Source organism: Neovison vison, chromosome 12, assembly GCF_020171115.1.
Source record: "Neovison vison isolate M4711 chromosome 12, ASM_NN_V1, whole genome shotgun sequence".
NCBI lineage: Eukaryota > Metazoa > Chordata > Mammalia > Carnivora > Mustelidae > Neogale > Neogale vison.
In genome coordinates, this window is record NC_058102.1 from 105890773 (window position 1) to 105916534 (window position 25762).

At 37.0% G+C, this 25762-nt stretch overlaps 1 protein-coding gene across 1 annotated transcript in view; it reads right to left on the reverse strand.

Annotated features, from left to right (window-relative positions):
- Positions 1-6164: 6164 nt before the first annotated feature.
- KDM5A (lysine demethylase 5A) overlaps positions 6165-25762 on the reverse strand; it is a 99065-nt gene continuing 79467 nt past the window's right edge. The window contains exons 25-28 of the mRNA XM_044226992.1: positions 20449-20608; positions 18508-18728; positions 15563-15973; positions 6165-9233 (exon numbers count right to left, since the gene is read on the reverse strand). Of these exons, the coding sequence (XP_044082927.1) occupies positions 9027-9233; positions 15563-15973; positions 18508-18728; positions 20449-20608 (999 nt within the window). The 3' untranslated portion in view covers positions 6165-9026. The remainder of the gene's footprint in view (positions 9234-15562; positions 15974-18507; positions 18729-20448; positions 20609-25762) is intronic.

Genomic DNA, 25762 nt, shown 5'->3' on the forward strand with positions numbered 1-25762 from the left:
AAGTTGGAAGTAGTCTTTAAAAATGGAAGGGTTGCTGGACCACTGGGGCTTTGAGAGCCCACCTACGTGAGTCCATTGTGGTGCTACCAACCAGTGGTGTGTACTCGGCAGTATTCAGCAGCCCATAAGGGCAAAGTCGGATGGCTGAAACGATCCAGAAATCAGTTCTACAGGGCCAGAGTGATGGGGAAACACCATGAGAAGATAGGCCACGCAGCCTAGGCTAAATGGAGAAGATAGAGGGTGGGATATTCAAAATAGTCTGAATATTTCCTCATCAGAGTGAACTGAAGATTGGAAAGAGAAGAGCAACTGGGGGTTTCTCAAGGTCGTAGAGTAAATATACTGAGAGGAAGAGATCAAAGGACAAGATGTTGAAAATCAGACTAGTATGATTAAGATCCTAGACATTAACATTTCAGAAGCAAGGCTTTTAAAATTGTTTTATTTATTTTTAGAGAGAGGGAGAGAGAAAGAGGGAAGGGGGTAGAGGTGAAGGAGGGGGAATGGGAAAGAATCTTAAGCAGACTCCACAGCCAGCATGGAGCCCAATGTAGGATTCGATCTCAGAAACCTGAGATCACAACCTGAAGGGAAATGAAGAGTCAGATGTTTAACTGACTGGGCTACCCAGGTGCCCCCAAAAATAAATTTTTGAGAGTCCAACATATGGCCTTAGAATTCGTTTGCTAAATGGAGTGAAAATGATTATTGGAGGTAGAGGTCCAGAAACGGTGAAATCATCAATGATACTGCCCAGAATAACGGTAGGAATGAAGGCAGAGAGGCACGTGAACCATCGAAGTCCTCCATAAATGTGAAAGAATAACCAGTGATGACAGTAATGAGGACAGATCGTGGTACAGCTGAGTATCAGAGGCCTCAATGTGTGGCAGTAGCAATCAGTAACAACATAAGCACAACAGCCCTTATAATCTACCAGTTCACACCTTGTAGTAGTAAAGTGAGAAAATGAGCACCCTCAACTTGAAATAGCCCTAAGGAAATGTGGCTGAGAGCCAAGTTCCACTTAATGAAAAAGTAGGGAAGTTCACAAAATAGGGAAACCAGAGTCTCAATTTTTTTAATATATATATAATAATATAATATAATATAATATAATATAAAATTATATTATATATTATATATAATAATATATATTAAATAATATATAATTATATTAAATTATAATTTAATTATAATTATTATCTTAAATAATATATAATTATATATTATATATAATCATAATTATTATAATTATATATTATATTATATTATATATAATTAATATATTTATTAATAATTTATTAATATATTAATTTATTAATATATTTATTATTATAATTAATATATTATATTAATATATTATATGTTATATGTTATATGTTATATTATATATTAATATTATTATATAATATTTATAATATGTTATGTTATAATATGATTATAATATATAATATATTAATAATATATTATTAATATAATATAATTATTAATATAATGATATATTATTAATATATTTATTAATATAATAATTAATATTTTTATATATAATATATATAAATTGTATATATAATCTATAAATTGTATATATAATCTATAAAAATATTTATATAAAATATCTATATAATATATATATTAAAATCTCCATTTATATATATATAAAATCTCTGCACCCTTGAACTCACAAACCTGAGAGAGCCACATGCTCTACCAACTGAGCCAGCCAGGTGTCCCTCTGTAAAGCAGGAAATTGGAAGAAAGGGCCGCAATGGGAACATGAATTGGGGATAGGAGGTAACAGCAATGGAATACAAGGAGAGAGGACTGATGACTGGATAGGCTTCTATCATTTCTTCTTTCCTTCTTCCTTTCTTCCTTTGTTTTCCTTTATTGTAAGTAGGCTCCACACCCAACATGGGGCTTGAACTTAAAATCCTGAGATCAATACTTGAGCTGAGATCGAAAGTCAGACACTTAACCAACTGAACCGCCTCAGCACCCTCTCCCCCCTCCAGACACCAGTTTTAGATGGCAGTAATGAATTACAAGAAGCCAAGGGTGTTAACCCAGCCTTAATGTTCCAACTGGAACTCTGATGTGTCTATGACAAAATAAATAGAAGCACTGAGCCCTGATCAAGACGAGGTGTGCTTGAACGGTTGTTCTGGGTTCCAAAGAGTATTAGTGATAACCATCTTGTGTCTCAACAAAGCTTAGCCCCCAACTCAAGAGGATGGCAAGGTTAGGCCAGAAAGACTAAAGTAGCGTACCAAGACTAAAGACCAGTGAGTGACCTACTGGTTTCAGCACAGTGCAGCCTAGTACGGAGAGGGAAGAGGCCTTTGCTTTGAGTGGTGGAAAAATACTACTAAGACCAAATACCAATTCAGGAGGAGGAGTGGCACACTTAGGTCCGTCAAAACGTATCTGATACTCTCACCTTCCCTCCGCAGAGTTCGGCACTGGATAGAACAGCGAGGTGCCAGTCTTGGTACTTACATAAAAGTGCCTGATAAGCTCTTCAAAATTCAGACCCAAGTGAAGACTATGGGTAAGCTCTAATATGTAAGTGACTAAGTATGTAATATTTACATTTTCTAAAAGAATACTCATTGTAGTCTGTATATTCCCTCATCATAAGTACTGAATAGATCTATCAATAAATAGAGATTTGGACATGTCCAAAGTCCATCTGCCTCTTGCAATTCTATTAGTAGGAAACATCCTTAAAAATCATCTCTGTTTCACTCTCGCTTAAGGGGAGGAGCTGTAATTTAAATGTCTATCCACACAAACTAGCCCGCATATGGTAGAAAACCCAGTCTCAAAAAAACTAATATAAGAGTGCCTGGGTGGCTCAGTTGATTGGCCCATTGCCTTTGGCTCAAGTCATGACCCTGAAGTCCCAGGATTGGGTCCTGCATCAGGTTCCCTGCTCAGCAGGGAGTCTGCTTCTCCCTCTGACCCTCCGGTCTCTGATGCTTTCTCTCTCAAATAAAATCTTTTTTAAAAAGCTAATATAAGGTCATATAAAGAGCTAAAACCCATTATTTATTTGACTCCTAAATCTTTGTTCTTTACTTTATGTAATCCTAAAGTCCTCATCTTTTTGAAGTTTTTGTTCATTTGTTTTTGTAAACTACAAACAATTCTGACTTCATATTCTGGGGAACCGACCAGGATTCCTTAATACAAGGTTTATGAGCTGGATCCATTAAGCCATTTTCTAGACTTCTGTGGTGCCTTCTTTCCCATTAAGAAGATATTCAACCTAGCTCCAAAGACAAGGTTAGGAAAAATCTTTGGTAAAGAAATTTCATGGAACTTTACTACATGGAAATGTGAATTAAATCTTTCTTCCTACTAAAAGTAGTGCAGAACTATATTTCAAAGAATAAGTAGGTAAAAAGAAGTAAGAAATTCCAAAACCATTCTAAATTTATTCATATAGGGGCGCCTGGGTGGCTCAGTGGGTTAGGCCGCTGCCTTCGGCTCAGGTCATGATCTCGGGGTCCTGCGATCGAGTCCGGCATCGGGCTCTCTGCTCAGCGGGGAGCCTGCTTCCTCCTCTCTCTCTCTCTCTGCCTACTTGTGATCTCTGTCAAATAAATAAATAAAATCTTAAAAATAAATTTATTCATATAATATAGTTTTTTCTATTTCTCTTTTCTCTCCTTGTATCAAGTGCTGACTTCCCAATTAACGGCTAATGGCCAAGATTCAGGCTCTTCAACTTATTCATATCAACCACAACGCTAAGGTCCCATGAAATATTTGCTACACCGGGAGGATCCCACATTAATTCTTAAACAAAATGTGTCACTGTATAGAATTTCAGGGGTCGGGGCGCCTGGGTGGCTCAGTGGGTTAGGCTGCTGCCTTCGGCTCAGGTCGTGATCTCAGGGTCCTGGGATCGAGTCCCACATCGGGCTCTCTGCTCAGCAGGGAGCCTGCTTCCCTCTCTCTCTCTACCTGCGTCTCCATCTACTTGAGATTTCTGTCAAATAAATAAATAAAATCTTTTAAAAAAATTTCAGGGGTGTTCTTTTGTTGGTAAGAAAAATATTTTCCAATTTAAGAGATAACCAGATTTTTTCCCCCTCCTTCCCACCAATTTTCCTCACCAATACATACATATACACAGTCACATACTTCATATTTGAGGCCAACTTCACTGAAAGCAGAAACATTTTCAGCAATGCCTGTATGACCTGGTAATGTCAGCAATGAGTAAAAAATGCAATCTCTAAAGTCAGCTGCAGTTTGAACTAGCTTAGAGCATTAGGAGACCAAAATATAGTACTTCCTCATTTTCCCTCTATTACTGGTTTGCTGCAAGGAACAAACTGCTCAAGAATCACAGGCTGGGAAATGTCCGTTGGTCATTGCTGGATTCTTGCTGAAAACAGAGGAGAGCGGAAATCTTCTGGAATCACTTCTTCCACTTCACACTTTCTGAAAACACCGTTCTCAGGAATAGGTTGAACACACCACTGATCAAATTATTTGAGGCCAGTATTTTATTTTATAGAGAGCAATTGCAATATTAGAAACTGCTTTGGCACAGGTTGAAAGTGGCTCTCGTATACTTGCCAGTTTTCCCCAGGGATCAATACTCATGACCAAAATTGACCTTTACTTGGTTACCATTTAGAGTTGCCACCAATGTAAATGACAGAGTAGGGGGGAACCTGAGCACACACACAAAACTTTTTATTTTTTCAGATGTAATGCAAATAACCGTATCTAATATTCTTTCAGAAAACAAAAGAAATGGAAAACATGCTCAAAAAACAAGAAATCAAGTTATACTTTTCATAAGGCACCACCAAAAACCCTGGTAAATTAGAGTCTGTATTATATTTAAGTGTCTCACTAACAGGTAAATAAATACGTAAGAGAATAATCAGTAGAGGGTCTTGAGGTTTACAAAAGACATTCCTGTTCAGACATCTTGGAGTATTGCAAAAGTAAGAATAAGCAGGCTCCATCTGAACCCAGCATCTCCTTTCCCAGTGCACATTATTCATTGCATAGTGGTGACTGGATATGATCCGGGCCAAGAGAAGACTGCAATTCCAAAACATATGCACATCCCATTCTTTCCTTCTCATGTTTTGAGTATCACTTGGCACATTCATATCCAAAGTAGTAATGATATGATTTAATTTTTAAAAGGGGGGCGGGGTTCAAAAGGTAAAAGACAAATCAGTTGCCTGCTTTTAAAAATTCAGCTTAACAGACCTACTGCAAAAGCAACTTTCTACACGCATACGAAGCTAGTTCCATACGTAACCCTTTATTGAACCTGGTTTATGTGGGACTTTGACAGCTTAATTCTTTCACAATTTACAATTTTTAAATCCCACTCCAAACTGTCACTTGTCACTTTCTCCTTTAAAAAGCAGACAGTCCCATCGTTTGAAAGAAGGGGTTTCTCAATTTCTCCTTTCATCTTCCCATTTTAAGTACTGGCTGATAGTCTCACAAATGTACTACAGAATTAAAATATCGACAAGCAGCGAGTTTATGTGCACTGAAACTGTATCCAGAATCTTTAAAATTAAGAAAAGCAAAGAAACTGACAGTTTTTTGGACACCAAAGACAAAAGCAGAGAAGAACAGAAGTGAAGCACAGGTAAAATTATTCTAATCTTACAGGTCTGCTAGCCTTTGCTAAGATTTTGATTATTAAATAAGTACATGGTAGACAATCACAGAATTAATGCTCATCTTCTCAATTATTCAAAGTATGATATACAGTAATTTGTAATTTTATTGAGGCACAAATTTGAATCATGCAGTGCAAAGGTGGTTTGCAGCAACTCAGGAAGGGAGCCTTAGCATCTAAATCTCAACATGGGTTTGTTGCAGTAACTATCAGTAAGTAAAATAAACATTTGTGGGAAGAAAATGTCTCCTCTTCTGCCAACAAGAAAGCAAACTACTAATGTTACAGTTGTAAACTTGGGGATTTGCATAGCTCCAATGACCTACCCCTTTTGAGAATGTTAAAGACTTACATAGCATTTTTTTTTCATTTTTCTTTCTATAACCTTCCCCAACATAGCTATAATGAAGGTAGTAAGAAATACCTTTGATAGAATTAACATAGAAGTTAAAATACCAATGGTGAAAATTTGCAACTTTGGAGAGAAGGGTAAAGGGACATTTTAAATCAAGTTTTAATATAAAATGTTACAACACTGAAGAATGGAGTAAGTTGAAAGTAAGTAATTCCCTCTAATGGAAAACAATGTTTTATATTATATCAGGACATCAGCATGACTTTAAATAGATGTCTTAGTTCATTAATTCCAAAATTACAGACTGTGTATGTTCATTTTTCTTCCTCCCTCCCTCTCTATCCCTTTTTAAATTTTTTAAAATTAATTTCTCTCATCTGTTCTTCTCAGCCTTGGTCTAAATCTATGGTCAAGAGTCAGACCAAATCCTCTGACTTTCAAATAAATACAGAAACGCTCAGAGTATCAACTAAATGATAGATTTAAGTTTCAAAATACCAGAAGGTAAACAGGGAGCTACTCATGGGGGAAGACTGCCTGGCATCTCTCTCACATCTCCAGCAGGTGAATACCATATTAAGGACATAAATTATTCCCTAAACAGTCACCTATATCCATCCACCATACTCCAGAAGCAGAGCACCTTAGCCATCTTTCTCAGCATCTTCATGCCCCTCCACTGATGGCTGAGTAAAGCTAACAGGTGACTAGGAAGAAAAATTAAGTATTTTAAAATGTAGTCTACCCAGGCAGCCATCACTTAAAACTGCAATTTTTTTACTCACAAGTATTTGAAGATCTTTACAGAGAGGATGAAAAGGCAAACAATATTGTGCTTTCTTTTATAACCAGATGAAATTTTTAACTAAGTAATATCTTCACACAGATTGGCAAAATGAAAACTTATGAAATTGGTTAACAGGTACTTTGCAATATCCACTGAAATCTTAAATCATATACACACTTACGATGAGATCATGCACAGTGACATTTATGAACCTCTTAATAGGTCAAAATACTAAAAATGTTATATAAGATTAAGGGAAGAACGACTAAAAATTAGGTAGTACGAACCACAGAGAATGCATTTACAGAAACTGGGTTTTACAGGAAAGCTTTTGCTTTTTTGTAGTAAGATGCCTTTTGAGTTAAATCTCATACCCACTCAAACTGTAACTGGACAGTACATTTCACTTCTAGTTACTAGAAGACATTTCTTTAAAAGAGATTGGGGCCAAAAGGGAAAAGCTGTTCTCTAGGCCCACCTTGCTCCTCCCTTTTAAAAAGAAAATCAATGAGTTAAGTCAAACCACAGATTTTTTAACCAAAATAAAGGGACACAGGATAGTGAAGACCAAACACTTCTTTTAGGGTTTTTCTTTTTTTTTTTTTTTTTTTTTTGTCCTTTAAAAAAAGATGAGTCCCCTTCTAATAAACATTTCCATACAGCTTACCTAACACCTTAACAAGAATAGAGAACACAACAGGAGGAAAGAGGACACAGCACCATAGTTTCAAACATTCACATACAAAAACAAAACAGCCACCACAGAAATAGTAGGACCAAGTTTCCCAACAGATAGGGACAAGTTCTAACACACAAAGGAAATGTAATTATCTATTTGAACAAAACAACATGGAAAATCTGGTCAGGTTAGGACGGATAAGGAAGTGCTAACTCCTTGTACTACAAGGAAGGAATGGGATTTCTTTATTGAAAAGCAAAAAAGAGAAAGCAAGCCCCCAAATGGATTTTTGATGCTGAAACTCTTGTCATATGCTGCTGGTAACAGTAAATATATATATTTATATATTCATATATGTGTATTAAAAAAGGAAAAATAATCTATTTATAGAACAGTCAGTAGTCAGAGACATTTAGAAAAAAGTAAAAACAAGTCCTTTTTTCTTTTTTTAAAAATGGATTTACTAAAACAACTTTATCACCCAGAGGTGCTACAACCCCACATTCTCTGATGAAGCCATGGTGTTATTCAACAGCATCTGCTGTGGGCCACAATCAGAAATTGCCAGTGTTGGAAATAGCAGACATTGGGGTCAGGGCTGCAAGGCAAAAAGCTGTTATTTGCTGGTCTTGCTCATGGCCATGCCTGAAGCCTGGTGGTATCTGGTACTTGTGAATGAAGGTTTCCCCGAAAAGCATGCATCACTGTGTCTCAGTAAAACATTCTGACTTGTCTTCTCTTCTTTAGCAGGAGCCTGGATCCATGTACCTGCTCGTCTCTAAAATGCAGACCCAAGACAGCAAGACTTCTCAAAGCCAAAAAAGGGCTCCTTGACTTGAAATGAGAAAAGCTCTTCTTTCCAGAATCCAATCTAGTCAGATTTCTGAACTAGAAGACATACACCTCTCCCTGGGAAGATAAGGGGATCTGCCTCTCACTTAGGGTTTTCTTCTTGGTATGAACACACAAGTAGCTTGGATCTAGACTCTGGCTACTATCCCATGATTAACAGGAGTTCATTCTGGCCCTGTTGCTCCCAACGTTGTATCTGTAGGGCATTATATGCCAGGTAACAGCAGAAGGGGAGTGGTACTCTCACTCCTCTCCAACTGTCCTAAGGAGAGCCAAGTCATCAGCACCTCCAGATGGTGCTGCTGCTAGGTTGTACTCCATTAACTAATACCAGCTGGCCATGAGCCACATCCTACATGCCCTGCTAGCATCCCAGTGTATTAATGCCAACCAGCATTCTAGAGCTCAATCACATGTCTGGCTGTAAAGTAACAAACCATACTCAGAGGAGACAAATTGAAATATTGGCTGCTGTACCAAAGACACCCTCTGCATAGATGTGTTGAAGAGAATGTAGATCACACAGTCCATGCAAAGAGGAAGTCAGCTCAGAGGACTTCCTCTGAAGGCCATTCGTCTTTGGAAGCAACATTCTGAGTGGATCTAAACCACTCTACTTGATGACTAAGGTCTCAACGTGGTCCATTTCTCCCCATGTCCCAAACTAACCCAGCAACTGCTAACTGGTCTCCTTAAGATCCTCCATTGGTAGTTTGTAGCTCATTATGTAGGAAGGAGGTGGTGCTTGACCTGGGCTATCTGGCCCTTGCTTCTTTGCACAGTTTATACAGATGTAATCTTCATTTTCAGCCATTTCTGGAGATACACCCACACAAACTTGATGAAACCACTCATCACAGCCACCATCACATTGTACCCAGTCTACCTGTAGGAGACAAGATTGGGGAATGTTTAGGTTACATAAACATTAAGCCTCAGGGGAAAAAAAAACCAACATCAGTAACAAACAAAAAACAAAGAGCTTTCTTGGCTTAAATGATAGCAAATAATTGGGACGTCCAGAGACAGACAATGACTTCTTATGGGGCTACTTTTTAAAGACAGAAATTGGGAAGTGAATACCCCCAAATTCTATTTTACCATAATATGTCCACAAAATTGGGCCTCTTAGGTACTCCATTACCTCATAATTACCCGGGGCTCCTTTTGAGGTAAAAACATATTTGAGAAAAACTTGACAAAAAAGGAACTTCTAATAGAGCAGCCAAGTAGTTTTAGCTAATATTAACAATTTCTAGGCTCTAAGACAATGCAATTATTGATCAAGAAAGGAAGAATACAACAATGTGAAGGCAATCCTGTGTATTAGCTTTATTTCAAAGAGATAAGCCAAAGTACTAAGAGCATTAAATACCTTTTTAGAAAAGCAGTCACATAGGCCACTTTTAAAACTAATATTTTTTATTCTTCTCTTCTTCCGTTACAAATACAACTCCCTATAAAAAGTTAGCAAATATCAGAGGTCAAATCTTACAAATTATCCAATTAAAACAGTCAAAGTCACAGGTCAATAGATTACTCTGGGGTTTCAAATTAGAGTCTGTATAACTGATAGGTCAGTAGTGGACACTAAGCAAACTTTGACCCTCCAGAGAATATTGTGAGGCTAGACAACGACTTTAGTTTGGTGACTTTAAGCCTTGGGCCTAGAGATAACAAGAAAGTGATCTGGGGCTTTTGTATTTGGAGGGTGATTGTTGGTAGTTTTTATAGCTGATGTCACAGCAGATGAGAACATTTAAGATTAAAAGAGCTACTCCTCAGTATGAAGTGGATCATCTCAGTGGCAACTTACAAAGCCACTTACAACATTGGGCTCCGCCAGTTTTCAGAACAAAGAGGCATGAAAGGGTATAATAGGTACCTCAGTGCAGCTTATGAGAAAGAAGAGAAGGAGGTTTTGGCTAGGTAAATAAGTGTCAGGGAAAGGGAGTAGTTTCCAAAATTAGGTAAGAATTATCAAAATGATTATATTCATATTAGTGGTTTTATGATTGTGATTTAGCATGGGAAAAATCATTGGTCAAAATAATCTTTCTGCTTCTACTGTTCTTATTCTAGAGTTCCAGATCTTAAGAGATAGTGTTGTGCCAAATGAAGACTACTGAATTCAGTCACAAGTTTTGAGTTCTGATATGTATGGTTTGAGGCTAATAATTTAATCTCATTAAGGCTCAATTTCTTCATCTGTAAAATGGAGATAACATCTTGTTTACAGGATTACTTAGAGGAAGAAATGAAATAGTATATGGCAAAACAGCTAGTTCACTGCCTAGGACACTGGAGGCATTTTTTAAGATCACGATTTCATGGCTCTCTCATGATCTTACACAAAAAGCATTTTGCACCTTGGATAACTGCCTACAGCACTGTTTCTCAAAATGTGTAGAGCACTTGCATAGAATTACCTATTGTGTTTTTAGAAGTGTGGCTGAGACCCATCCCAAACCTACAGCCTCAGAATATCTTAGGGGTACAAGCCAGAAGACTACATTTTCAGTCAGATTCTAGGTAATTATATACCTTAAATCTGATCGTCCCTGGCACTCTGTGATACTGTTTGCTAGTAAATTCACAGCCATTTAACTTGTCCTAAAACAAATCCTTTTTTTGTTCTGAAGTTGTTTATGTAATATTTAGCTTCTGAAGTCTGTGTAGTAAAGAAAATTGATCAAAATGTTCCTTTTGCAGCAAACTAGTACGTGAAAGACAGAAAGGGGAGATAAACGACTTCTGGGCAACAAACTAAAAATACAGGTAGTACAGCTATGAAGATTTACAAAATGCCAATCTGATGGTAAGTGCTTTGGCTCTTTGAGCTGGTAAAGAGAACTGGGAAGATGATCTGTTTCTCTGAGCTGCCCAAATTTCAGGTATTGCCCTCTTTATGACGCCACCCTGAACCAAGAGACAACTCTACTCCTACCTCCAACCCTCTTACTCCAGTCCAGTCCTCAGTCATACTAACCCACAGAATAAGAAATTTCCTAATTTATCAGTTAACTGCTGCCAAGAAAAGCCGTTCCATGTTTCTTAAAATCTAATTCTTCACTATACTCATTGGGTTCCAGGTTCCTCAAATTAAATCTGCCAACCTCTCGCAAGCAAGGAAGGCATGTTCTCTTTTGTGATTTTGGCTAGAGATCCATTCCTAAGCCTAGCTCTCCCAGCATTCCAAAAAAGTATAAACTTTTCTTGAGATATTCACCAGTACACAGATTCCACCCCAGCCTATGGATTACGTAACAGTTCACTTCAATAATCAAGCGGGGGGAAAAAAAACCCAGTCCTTCCAAGTATCTTATTATTATTATTTTTTTAATCACATTCACATACTAACAACCAAATCCAGTGCTATTTTTGTTTGAAAAGGCCCACTGGATCATAAAGCAAACTGAAGTCTGGAATGTCAGTTGAATCCACTGATGATTTCTGACACAGGGGCAACAGAGTATGTAGTGCCTGAAGACACAAGAACACAGAGTGTGGCTGACTGCATATTAAGTTCTAACAGTCACTTCCCCTTCCATTATTTTCAAAAGAGCTACTTATCAAATCACAAAAATAATAATTAAAAAACTTCAAAGCTGTAAGTTGTTCGAATCTCAAAGGATAAGAGATTTAGAAGTATAGTACAAACAGGCTAGCAGCTCGATTTGGGGAAATTTTAAAAAAGAAATATGTTAAATACAAGAAATAATGTTAATTTGGCATGTTTTGCTATATGGTTTAGAATTTACCCTTAAAAATACCTTGTTCACTTTGCAGAGCATACTATTGCACTGGGGAAAAAAGAAAGCCTGGAGAGGTAGTGATATTCTTAGCTTAGTTCCCCTTACTGAGCTTTTATTATTTTGGCATTCAACTCTACTTCACCCAAGATTCCTTGCGAAAACCAGATACAAAAACCTAAAACAATTTATTCAAAGTACAATATAACAATGTTCAAAATCCTTGTGTTTATTTTTTTGGTGTTCTCAACATTAAGGGACCAAGCTTCCTAGCCAGCCCAAGATTGATATTTCCCAAGACACAGGAATTTCACTGCTAAAATTAAGAAAATCCAGGCAAATTGGAACAATTGGTTAGCCTATTTCTACATCACCATAATTTCTGTGTGTGTGTGTATTGCACACTCACTCAAGGTAATTCAACCTTTGATTATCTGTGCTTTTAAAAAGAGATATGAACTAGTAACACAAACACTATAGCTGAGGCATCACCATGAAAATCTTTTAAAATGAAAATGACTAACAAATAATAAATGTGAGAGACACAGGCTTATAAACTTAATCTCTATTTACCATCCCAAACTTCTTATGGAAGTGGTAATGGGTATGGAAAAGGCCCACAGGAAGAGTTTGGTTTAAAAAAAAAAAAAAGGAAAAAAGTCTATTTTCCTAAATAAGATGATTAAGTATTTACTTTAATACAGAAAAAAAGTTACCTAAATGTTAGCTTGAAAGAGTTTGCTCCTTCAAGTTAACTTGTTTTATTCTTGGTAACAGTTAAGAATGAATGAAAGGGGCAGACCTCAGGGAGAAAGAGATTCTGAACCTTAAAACTAATTTTTTGAAAAATACTCATTATTTTATTTTTTTTAAATTAATTTCACCTTGAGGTTAATTTGATAATGATGGAAGAGACAGTTTTTTTTAAAGCCCTTTACGGTATTATTCTGATAATGTTTTTCTTTTCTCTTTCTAAAACATCCTGAAATTGAACCTACATATATTCAGGTAGCCCTTCAAAGTCTTCTCAGTCTGCAAGTTTTTGGGGAAAAGGAATATTATTACTGGTTAGAAAAATGGTAAATGTACATTTACCTAAATATGAATAAACTCAAGAAGTTATTTTTGCTGCATGACATTTAAGGAGCATAGACTTCTCTCAAAACATTCTTTTCTTATCATTTTGTTCTGAAGATATGTGTCATGCATGTTTTCTTAGAGAAATACTATACTTCACATTGAGAAAGTTGTAAGATTCTTTTACAAAGCAGTTAAAGAAATACACCTTTTATTTAGTAAAACTAGTGCTGAGAACAAACCTAGAGAACCATAAATACTGCAAAAACAGCAACGATAGGCAAAATGTTTACAATCTGAAATAATTTGTTTAAAATTAAACACATTATAGAAATACAACATTTACTAAGTTTCTTTTATGTAGGATGATGACAGGTTAAGATATACCTTCCTCACTTTTGCATGTGCTTGAACAGTTTGAAACAGACATTTTATCTGAATGTTCAGCTAAGTCTCCTTTTGTTCTATTAAGAAAACTTTGTAAGGTTTTAAAAGATACCTTTAATGTTAGGAGCAAATCTTAAGGCTCATTTAAAAATAACCATCACATTTTAACACTGCATTTTGTTAGCAAGTACTTTATCATAGAGATTATCTCCTCTTATTCTCATAACCCTGAGAATATGCAGGGCATGTGTTAACAATTTCATAGCAGATGAGGAAAAAAAACTTCCTGTAGTGTTTATATGCTACAGGAAGATAACAGATGACCTGAGCGATATTTAAAATGCTGAGCAGAGGAGAGGGAAAAGATTACTAAGTGAAAAGGTGAAAAAAGAGAGAGCAAAAGGTTCATGATGGATATAAACATTGTAGGAAGGATGACAGGAAAACTTGAAAAAGAAATACCACTTCTTGCTGCCAGTCTGATACTACCACAAAATCAGTTAGAAGAGGAACAAAGGGAGAAGGTTCTGCCAACACTAAGCTGCCAATACTTCAGTACCCAAAGAGAAACAAAGCCTTTCATCAGCCTCTTTACTGAACAAATTCAGATGAGAATAAATTTAAAATGAAAGAAAAATACAAACACACATATAATGTAGCTACTAAAATACTTTTAAAATGTTTATAAAATAGAAACATATTTATGAAATCAATAAAGATACAAAAGTGAGAGACAGTATGACATGATATAAAATAAACTATATGGAAAAAGGACTAGAAGAAAACACACTAAAGTATGTGTAGGTATTGTCCCTGGAAGGTTAGACTATGGGGATATGTTTCTTACCAAAATACATTCATTTTCCAAAAATAAGTGGAAAACAGTAAGTATAATTTAAATCTAAGTGTCATTTAGTTTTGGAATGCTTTTGTACTTACATCTTAATTATCGGTAAGATGGGGATGAAGAAAACCTGGTCTCGGGAGGGAAACCTCGGTTCTACTTTTGGCTTTGTACTACTTAGCACTGTGACTTTGGTCACATCATTTATCTTCACTGAGTCCTGGTTTCATCATTTGTAAAATGAAGACCCTGAACAAGGTGACCTCTTCAAGCTCTAACACATATTTTAGGAGGGAAATAAGGGAGTACTGATGCAGTTATATTTATTCTGTTCATATATTCAAATTGAGGAGGTAATAAAATGTTAAATATCAAGTGGTATAATGAGCAAAATAAAATTAAAACTATGAATTACTAATCTGGATGGGAACCATAACAGATGTCTCCAGTCATTCAATGAACTGGGGTTTTTCATAAAATCTATCTTTCTCAAAAATTCTTAACATCAGTATTACCTAAAAGAACAGCCATCATGTAGTAACTATACTTAAAATTTAGGGCCAAAACTTTTAAAATAGTATCTTCAAAGGTCTTAATTATTTTTTGCAAGGTGCCTGGAAAAAATCTCATTCCATTTTAGAAGAATGCAGATAGGCCTGAGTGTGTGTAAGACACAGACCAAAAGTGAAGCCGTTTTAGGTCTTTAGAACAAAAATTTTAACACAATTTGCCAGAGCTCTTAAAACACTGGCTCAGAATGTTTTGAGGCCACCGTGACTAACTAACTGACAAGGTATTTAGTTCTCTGAGTCACCCTACAGGGAAGGCAAAAGGACTCAAGGACTACACTGAACCCCGCTATGCCAACCACACATGAAATGCACGGCTACCAAGGGTTATCACATAGCTTCTCTCTGCTCTGGTCTTCTTATGTTCACCAGGTACATGATTTTTAAAGCACAACATTTCTTCCATTAAGCACACTGACCTAAGAGCCTCATAATGAACAACAGTTTATAGAAACTGTAGAAAACATATTCTGCTGGAAGCCCAAATCCTGGAATCAAAACCAGATTCTCATGACATCAGGCTTCTGTCTCGCGACTGCTGCTCCTTGGCCTCTCCCCCAGGGGGGTGGATACAGTTAGAGCTCACCTTGTCCTTGCAGGGCCGCTGGCAGTTCTGCGCGGCACACACGGCATTTTCGTCATCAGACTCCTCTGCTCCAGACCAGTCGTACTTTGAGGGGATGTCCAGCACCTTTTTCTCTCTCTTCTTCTCAGTAGTCTCTTTCACAAGGTCAACTTTGGCTGCAGCAGCCTTCTCTTTCTTTTTCTTTCTCTCTTCTTCCTTTGCCAATTTCTTGGCCAGTTTATTCAGCTCCTTTGATTTTTCGGCACTTAGTTTTAATTTCTTCTTTTTAGGTTTATCCATTTTCTTTAACTCCTTGGACTTCTGTTTTCCTTCTCCAAAAAGTTGTTCTACTTTTTCTAACTTCCGTTTCCGTTTCTTCTCTGAAGAGTCTTTTCCTTTTATTTTTAATGGTTTCTCTTCCATGCTGTCATCCTTCAACAATATCAAATTAGAAAGAATTTTAAAGCAAGACATTTAAAAAAGTTTTATTCTCTTGTAGGAGGTACCTTGAATAGACAACTTCACAGAGACAGAAAGACAAGAGAGGTTACCAAGGGCTAAAGGAAGGAGAAATGGGACTTACTGCTTAATGGGTGTGGGGGTTCTGTTTGGGATAATTCAAAAGTTCTGGAAATGGACAATGGCAATAGTGTAACACTGTAAATGCCATTAGTGACAAGTGAACTGTATACTTAAAGTGGGTTAAGCTGCTGCCTTCGGCTCAGGTCATGATCTCAGGGTCCTGGGATCAAGTCCCGCATCGGGCTCTCTGCTCGGCAGCGAGCCTGTTTCCCTCTCTCTCTCTGCCTGCCTCTCTGCCTACTTGTGTGATCTCTCTCTCTCTGTCAAAGAAATAAATTAAATCTTAAAAAAAAAAAAGTAATATTCAATAAACAGAAAATAAAGAAAAGCCTGTAGAAAACATGTGACTTTAGCTTAATAGGGAAAAAAGATCATTGTTAGCCTATATCAGTATATGTGTAGCACCTCTAATTGAGATAAAACATACATATAAAGCTAAAAGTATTAAATGTAATAATTTTCTTGGTCTTCATTTAGCACTACGACAGTTCTTTATTAACTCGTAATTCCCAATGGCTAAGAAGTTATTAAAATTGTTGGCAAGACAAAAAACTGTATCCATGATCTCACTACATATAGTGACTCTGGCAAGGGCTAGAGATGTTGATGTGACAAAGCAAAAAAACCCCTTATTTTTCAAATTTCTAATATTGTTCCAATTTCTACTATCTGCCGATGTAATACACATTAAAATTTAAAATTTTTTTTAAAGATTCTATATTTATTTGAGGAGGGGAGAGAGAGAGGGAGTGCATGAGAATGGGGGAGGGGCAGAGGGAAAGAACCCCACACAGACTCCCTGCTGAGCACAGAGCCCAGTGCAGTGCAGGATCCCACAACCCTGCGATCACAACCTGAGCTGAAAACAAGAGTCAGGATGCTTAACTGACTGAGCCACCCAGGTGCCCCAGCATTAAAAATTTTTAATAGTGAAAGTGTGTCTAGCACTTTCAGAAGAAGAGGAGGAGGTAGAAAAATAAATACTGAAACATATAAGCTTGATAATTAAATACCACCTGAGAATTCATTTTGTGACATATTTGAGACTGAAAAATCTTTGATGAGAACCTAAGAAACTGCAGAATGCAGAACACTGCATTATAAATGTCTTAAGTCTACCACATCTCAAACTACATATTTACCTTCTCAATAGTCTGTTTGCTTATGTGTAAAATAAAGAGGATCAGATGAGATAATGGATGTGAAGAAAACCCTTTGTATTTTGGAAAACAGTATCTAAATCAGGCTACCTTTAATCTGAATTCCAAACCAAAAGCTAACTATCATCTGCCAAGTTTATCTGTATCAACTGTTGGTGACACCGTATCATTCCACTGCATCAAAGTGTAATGGAAAAGAATAATGAAAAGAATACTCGAAGTGAAATGCCCAGTTGGAATCCAGGTCTTTCTGTTTTTAATAAATGTGTGGCCTAGGCAAGTTTCTACATCTCTGACCCTTTATTTATTAATATGTAGAAATAGGTTTATCCTTTTCTCTCATCCATTCAGGATTATTTTCACTGAGGATAGAATGAGATCATGGATATAAAAACACTATATAAACTGCAAACTGCTCTTTAAGTATTAATATATGAATGCAGACTTTCTTTCCCACCCCAATCTGCTGTTTAACCCTCCCCTCTTGTTCCCTTGTGCCTCCCCTATTTAGCCCTCCCCTTGCCTTTTTTTTTTTTTCCAATTTATTTATTTTCAGAAAAACAGTATTCATTATTTTTTCAACACACCCAGTGCTCCATGCAAGCTGTGCCCTCTATAATACCCACCACCTGGTACCCCAACCTCCCACCCCCACCTTTTTTAAAAAAAAAAAAAACAAAAGAAAAAACTGAATTTTCTTCCACCTTCTTTTTTGGGCCTTTCAACAGTGGGAGTATGGACTAAGGAAGTTGTTCCTTCCTTAGGAGAAAAACTAAGAGTTTTCAGTATCCTCCATTCTTTTTAGTGGAAATGGCATTTGGTTCCCCCCCAAAATATTACATAAAATCGCAATTAGACCATAAAGCAGAATTACATTTGGCTTAATAGGAAAGGAGGACAGCCATAGTACTACCCATTCAGCCATCCCCATTCTGGCATATGTGGCACCTCCAAAGAACCAAGGCAGGGCGCCTGGGTGGCTCAGTGGGTTAAGCCGCTGCCTTCGGCTCAGGTCATGATCTCAGAGTCCTGGGATCGAGTCCCGCATCGGGCTCTCTGCTCAGCAGGGAGCCTGCTTCCCTCTCTCTCTCTCTGCCTGCCTCTCTGTCTACTTGTGATTTCTGTCAAATAAATAAATAAAATCTTTAAAAAAAAAAAAAACAAAGAACCAAGGCATTCTAAAAAATTTTAAAACCACTGTTTAAGTAAGCTTTAACTCCTTGCCTCCATGATATGCAGGAATCTGTCTTCAGAGGGTGGGTGTGTGGCCTGCAAAATCCGCCAAATGTGTTGAGTCTCATCCAGAGATACTTCTAGGAGATCTCCAACCATCATAAGTTCTTCCAGCTGGGCTTTAGCTCCAGGTGACAACTCTAATACTGGAGGTTCCAAACTTCGGGGCACCAAAGGGCTCTTCCGAGGTTGTTTCCTTGGGGTGCTAGAACCTTTCCAATAAGACAAAATAAGACAAAACAAAAAATGAAAACCATGGAAAAAATACGTCATGTTTCAAAAGTAAGTATTTAAGAGAATGGTCCCTCCTCCTCCAGTACTTACTTTAGATATCTGAATTCATTGTATCCATATGAAAGTGAAAATGAAATCTTCAAAAAAAATACAAAACAGAAAGATCCAGAATTCTAATGCCCACTCTAAAAAATTAGTTGAGAGTAAAATATTGGGGGGCGCCTGGTGGCTCAGTGGGTTGAAGCCTCTGCCTTCGACTCGGGTCATGGTCCCAGGGTCCTGGGATAGAGCCCCGAATCAGGCTCTCTGCTCAGCAGGGAGCCTGCTTCCCCCTCTCTCTCTGCCTGCCTCTCTGCCTACCTGTGATCTCTGTCAAATAAATAAATAAAAATCTTTAAAAAAAAAATTGGTTCCTTATTGATTCTTTAGTCTGTGACTGACAGTGGAAGGAGAATGGGAAAGAATCTCTTATTTTCTCTCCACTTTAGAGGGGACCAAAAGATTAAGCACATGAGGTGCCCTATAAAAATAAGCTGCTATCCTCCTGATAAACCAACAGTAATATGCCACTCCATAAGATCCTAAATTTTACTATGAAAAGAGAAACACCCTTTACTTCTCAGACATGTGACCTAAAGCAGTGTGATATATTTTCAATGGGGAAAAGCAAAGTAGACATATGAGGGCAATTATCTACCAAGGAAGAGGAACTCTCTAACACTTCACACTTTCCAAAACAAGAATGAATATTCTCAAAAAGCGACAAGCTCCTCGACAAGTGGTAATGAACAAATAGAGGCCTATCAGAGATTTTATATAAACAGAGATGGCACTAGAAGGCCTCTAAGGTTCTTACTAGGATTCAATAATTCCATGTAACTTTTTTTAGGTTACCACCTAGTAACATAAAGGGCACACAAATACTTAGCTTTTCTTTTCTTTTTTTTTTTTTTTAAAGATTTTATTTATTTGACAGACAGAGATCACAAGTAGGGGGAGAGGCAGGCAAAGAGAGAGAGGGGAAAACAGGCTCCCCACTGAGCAGAGAGCCCAATGGTGGCTGGATCCCAGGACCCTGGGGTCATGACTTGAGCTGAAGGCAGAGGCTTAACCCACTGAGCCATCCAGCACCCGGAGACTTAGCTTTTCTTAATCAAAATCACATTTTCAGGTTTTACAAGCATTTCATGGCCAGGATGTACATTTAAGAGGGATTCATAGTCTGGAGCACCTGGGTGGCACAGTTGCTTAAGCATCCAACTCTTGATTTTGGTTCAGGTCATGATCTCAGGGTTGCTGAGATCACGCCCAGAGTCAGGCTCTGCCCTTGGCATGAGGTCTGCTTGAAATTCTCTCTCCCTCTTCCTCTGGCCCCTCCTGCACCCTCTTTCTAAAATAAATAACATTTAAAAAAAAATTTAAAAAGAGGGATTCATAACCTTAATACAATGTTTCCTCTCCCTGGTTTCAGGTGTATCTTTTTTTTTTTTAAGATTTTATTTGTTTGAGAGAGAGACAGAAATAGCAAGAGAGAATAAGAGCAGGTAGGAGGAGAAGCAGGCTCCCTGCTGAGCAAGGAGTCTAATGCATGGCTCGATCCCAGGATCATGACCGGAGCTGAAGGCAGACGTTTAACCAACTGAATCACCTAGGCACCCCTCAGGTATATCTTCTTTACACTGTTTTAAAGGGTAATACCTTGAGAACAACTCTTAGAAGCTGAAGAATAAGCATGTTCCGCACAGAATGAAGGCGCTGTCCACATGTGAGTGACCACCTCTTCAGACTTGATGGGAATTTCTTCATCACAAAACAGATTGGGCTCCAGACTACTGGAGGACTTCACACTGGCTGTGTCCTGAAGAAGAAACAAAGAAGGAAAAAAAAAAAAAAGGAAAAAAAAAAAAGAGGAAATGAAGAGGGGTATTCAGAATTAGAACCACTTCATTTACCCTGTGACAAGTACCTAACTGCAGGCTTTCAAGCTTGTAATATACTAAAAATATGACTTTAATGGAATACTACCAGCCATCAAAAATCTTGCCATTTGCAATGACATGGATAGAACCAAAGAGTATTATGCTAAGCAAAATAAGTCAATCACAGAAAGACAGTTTTCACATAATCTCACTCATATGTGGAATTTAAGAAACAAGGCAGAGGAGCATAGGGAAAGAGAAGAAAAAATAAGATGTGACAAAATCAGAGAGGGAGACAAACCACAACAGACTCTTAATTATAAGAAAACAAATAGGGTAGCCTGAGTGGGGAGAATGGATGGGGTAAGTGGGTGATGGACATTAGGAGGGCACGTGATGTAATAAGCACTGGGTATTATTTAAGAATGATGAATCACTGAACTCTACCTCTGAAACCAATAATACATTGTATGTTAAATAACTGAATTTATATTAAAAAATTTAAAAAAATTTTTAAAATATGACCTTAAAATTAAACGTACAGTATTAAATAAGATGGAAAATGCCCACGGTGTGGGGGAATGATGGAGGGGGTCAGTAATGACTACAGTTTTAGGTCAAAATGGAAACAGTAAATCTCAAAAACAATCCAGAGATAATAAACCTGTAAGAAAATTACTACTAAATAACCAACCTTCTACAGTCTACAACTAAAAAAAACTCCTATACTCCCAAGTTGGGGAACCTTGACACTTTTCGGACTTAGGAAGGGAAGAAAGGTTTAGATGTGACATCTGAAAGACACAAATCATTTAATCCTCTCCAAAGGTTTTCAAGCCTAGAGGCTTATCAATTGCTCTTAGATTGTTCTTTCTTAATACAATGAAGAGCCTAACTGGCAATATTCAAATTATGTACTTCTGACAGCTTTAATTAGTTCTCAGATGATTCTCCCCTGCAGTTAGTTTCCAGAAGCTCACATGTAGAGCTTTAATGGTAGAGCGCAATCAGGAAGACAGAAATCACCAGCCTTTCAACAAGGATAATTTAATGACTGGTTAGATGTATATTAAAGGCTTGAAAAGACAAAAATAGCACTGAGCTAACACCAAGAAAAAGTTGTCAACCCTAGAGTTTGCGGTAACAAAGGGAAGAAGTGGGGTTATTAGAACCTACAAGCTCAGAGAAGAGGCCCTGCAGAGATGGGAGCCAGATCTCTAAGAAGGAAGTGTTGGCCAGTTCATTCTGCTCTAACGGAATGTGATGTAGTTGGTTTCACGGATGTGAAAAAACAACTACAAATTGGACCCAGTTCCCATTGCCAGAGCAAAACAAAAAGAAAAAAACAAAACAAAACATGCAGTTCAGATGATGACACGAATAGAGAAAAATAAAACATGGGAAAGATCACGTCCCTTCTCACTATTCAGGCCTTTTAAATATTTTCTAATGTTCTCTTCTAGCAGAAGGCAGGCAGCAGGCAGAAAACAAATGTGGAGAGCAGAACTGGTTGGCACATTGCAACCCAACTGGCAGCTCATTTTTTGTATGGCGTATAAGGTAAGAATAGTCTATGTTTTTAAAGAGTTGCGGGGGGTGGGGGGAGGATATCCACTAGGGACCTTATGTGGCTTACAAAACCTAAAATATGGGGCACATGTAGGCTCAGTGGGTTAAGGCCTCTGCCTTCGGCTCAGGTCATGATCTCAGGGTCCTGGGATCGAACCCTGCCATCAGGCTCTCTGCTCGGCAGGGAGCCTGCTTCCTTCTCTCTCTCTGCCTACTTGTGATCTCTGTCTGTCAAATAAATAAATAAAATCTTTAAAAAAACCAAACAAAATAAAACCTAAAATATTTACTAAGCTGTGTGTGTGTGTGTGTCAAAGAGAGAGAGAATATACATGCACATACATATACACTAAAAATATATATTACTGCGTATTAATGTGTATTGACATATATACATTACTTCACAGAAAAAGTTTACCAGCCCCTGGTGTAGAGCCCCAGTACCAGCATCACAAAGCAAAGTATAGAAGTCTGAGTTAGGAGAGGAGCCAACACTTTCATGACTAACAAGACACCTGATCCTCTTCGTGGGGTGCACAAGAAGATCTGCTATTGTGAAATGATCCTTAATTAAATAGGATACTTAAAAGGTTTTATAAGAAGATTCCGGAAGACAATGCCACTCACTGAGAATAGCAGTTCCTAGTCTTCTTCCCTATTTAAGAACTTAAGCCCTAAAAAGCAAGAGATGGAAGAGTACTTCAGTTCTGTCCTACTTTCGGTCCCATAGCTTCTTCTCAGCGACTACAAGTGTCTCTTCGGACTTTGACTCTACTCATTTTGTTGTTACTCATACATGGAAATTTCTGTTCAACTTCCAAAACAGAACAGACTGTGATCAAAAAATAATGATGGAAAATAACGATAGCTAAAAAGAGATTTGTTAAAAAAAAAAAAAAAAACGGGGCATCTGGGTGGCTCAGTGGGTTAAAGCCTCTGCCTTCAGCTCAGGTCATGATCCCAGAGTCCTGGGATTGAGCCCTACATCGGGCTCTCTGCTCTGCGGGGAGCCTGCTTCCTCCTCTTTCTCTGCCTGCTTCTCTGCAAACTTGTGATCTCTGTCTGTCAAATAAATAAATAAAATCTTCAAAAAAAAAAAAAATTACTTCCCCAACGTGAAGCTTGAAAAGTGAACATGTACAATACTGACTTTGGTAAGTTCAAGACACACTGTTAACCAGTTAACCATCTATAACGTGAATGGAACTGAAGAGTATCAGGCTAAGCAAAATAAGTCAATCAGAGAAAGACAGTTCCCATATGATCTCTCTCAAATGTGGAATTTAAGAAATAAGGCAGAGGATCATAGGGAAAGAGAAAAAAATATAAGACATGACAAAATCACTGAAGCAATCACTGAAAACACATCAACAAAAAGAGCTATAAGGCAAGAAGTCAATAAAGGAAATGAAATCAAACATTACATTTTTTTTTCAGGTAACCCAAAGAAGTACAACAAAGGAAAAAAAATTAATAAAAAATAAACAGCAAAATGATCAACTTAAACACAACCATGTCAACAACTACATTAAATGAAAATGAACTAAATACCCACAATTAAGAGAGACTGTAGTATTACTTAAAAAATAAAACACAAAAAACAAGACTCAACAGTATTACACAAATGCATACAGATGCAGTTCAGAAAGGACCCTACTATATATACTATCTTCAAGAGACACATTTAAAAAAAAAAAAAAAACAGGCTGAAAGTAAAAGAACTGACAAACACCAAGCTTAAACAAATTACTCTCCCTAAGGAGGAAAATTATAGTTAAGTCCCATTAATGGCAAACATAGAAGAAAGGTAGAATGTACTCTTGGTGAGAAATGTTTTTTATATACAGATCTGTCACTCTATCTTATTTGGTATTATGCTGGACTAAACTCTCAAATAAAACGGACTCTATTTCCACCAAAGCTCAAACAGTCCAAGCATTAAAAAGGGTGAAGAGGAAAACCTAGAAGAATCTAAGTGTTTTATTTGCCTTTATCATTTTTTAAAAAAGATTTTATTTATTTATTTGACAGAAAGGGAGAGAGGGAACACAAGCAGGGGGAGTGGGAGATGGAGAAGCAGATTCCCCACTGAGCAGGGAGCCCAACGCAGGGCTTGATCCCAGGACTCTGAGATTATGACCTGAGCCGAAGACAGACACTTAACAACTGAGCCACCCAGGAACCCAACCTTTCTCATTTTTAAAATAAGCAATTACTAGGTTGCAAGAAAGGAGAGAAGAGCTACTACTGTTGCATATCCTCCTTTCTGATGCGCAATTCTGCTCATACATGCATTTGCAAAATATAAACTGTGATATGGATGGACAGTTTCAGTAAAGGGAAATCAATATGCCCTAAAAGGAAATGATCATATGAGTATGTGAAAGGATATGGCAGTCACACATGCAAAAGATCCATGACAGACTTTCCTTCATTAAACATATATTTCCCTAAGTAATGATTTTCCTGATTCAGTGGTGATTACAAGATACTACATGCAAATGAAGTAACCCAACAACATAAAGCACAAATTAAATGCTATGATAACTAGGATCAAATGACTGATTTTATTTTTCTATGTAATCACCTACTCTTCTTCCTAAACGTTAAGGGTTCTCTCTCAAGCCAAGATACTAAATTCAAACTATTTTAAAGATGAATTCATGGTTATAATCAGGGAACTTCATAAAAATGCAAAAAAAATCACCAAATTAATTATAACTAAATCAGCAAATAACATTTTAATTAATTTTTTATAATATTTTTAACCTATATCAAAGTAAATGTGACCTTGAATTATCCTTTTTAAAAAATTTAAATTCAGTTAGCCAATATACATTACAACATCAGTTTCAGATGCAGAATTTAATAATTCATCAGTTGCCTGTAACATCAAGTGCTCCTCCTATCACATGCCCTCCTTAATGCCCACCACTCAATTAACCTAACCCCTCCAGCAACCCTGTTTGTTTCCTATAGTTAAGAGTCTCTCATGGGTTTTCTCCCTCTCTGATGACTTCTCATTCAGTTTTCCCTCCCTTCCCTTATGATCCTCTACGCTGTTTCTAATATTCCACTTATGAGTGAAACTATATGATAATTGTCTTTCTCTGATTATTTCACTCAGCATAATACCCTCCAGTTCCATCCACACAGATATAAATGCTAAGTATTCACTCTTTCTGATATATATCATACAATGGGATATAGTGATATATTAGCATTTATCACTATATCCCATTATATGGAATATATATTATTTATATATATTTATATATTTTATATATGAAATATATTAAAATAATGATGTATATGATATATATTTTATTGTATATCATATTACATATAATATATATGTAATATTATATATATCATATGTATGATATATACAATGATATATATATTTATCTCACATCTTCTTTATCCATTCTTCTGTCAATGGACATCTCGAGATATATATATATATATAATTTATTGATGGATATATATATTATTGCTGGATATGTTATATATCATATATATTA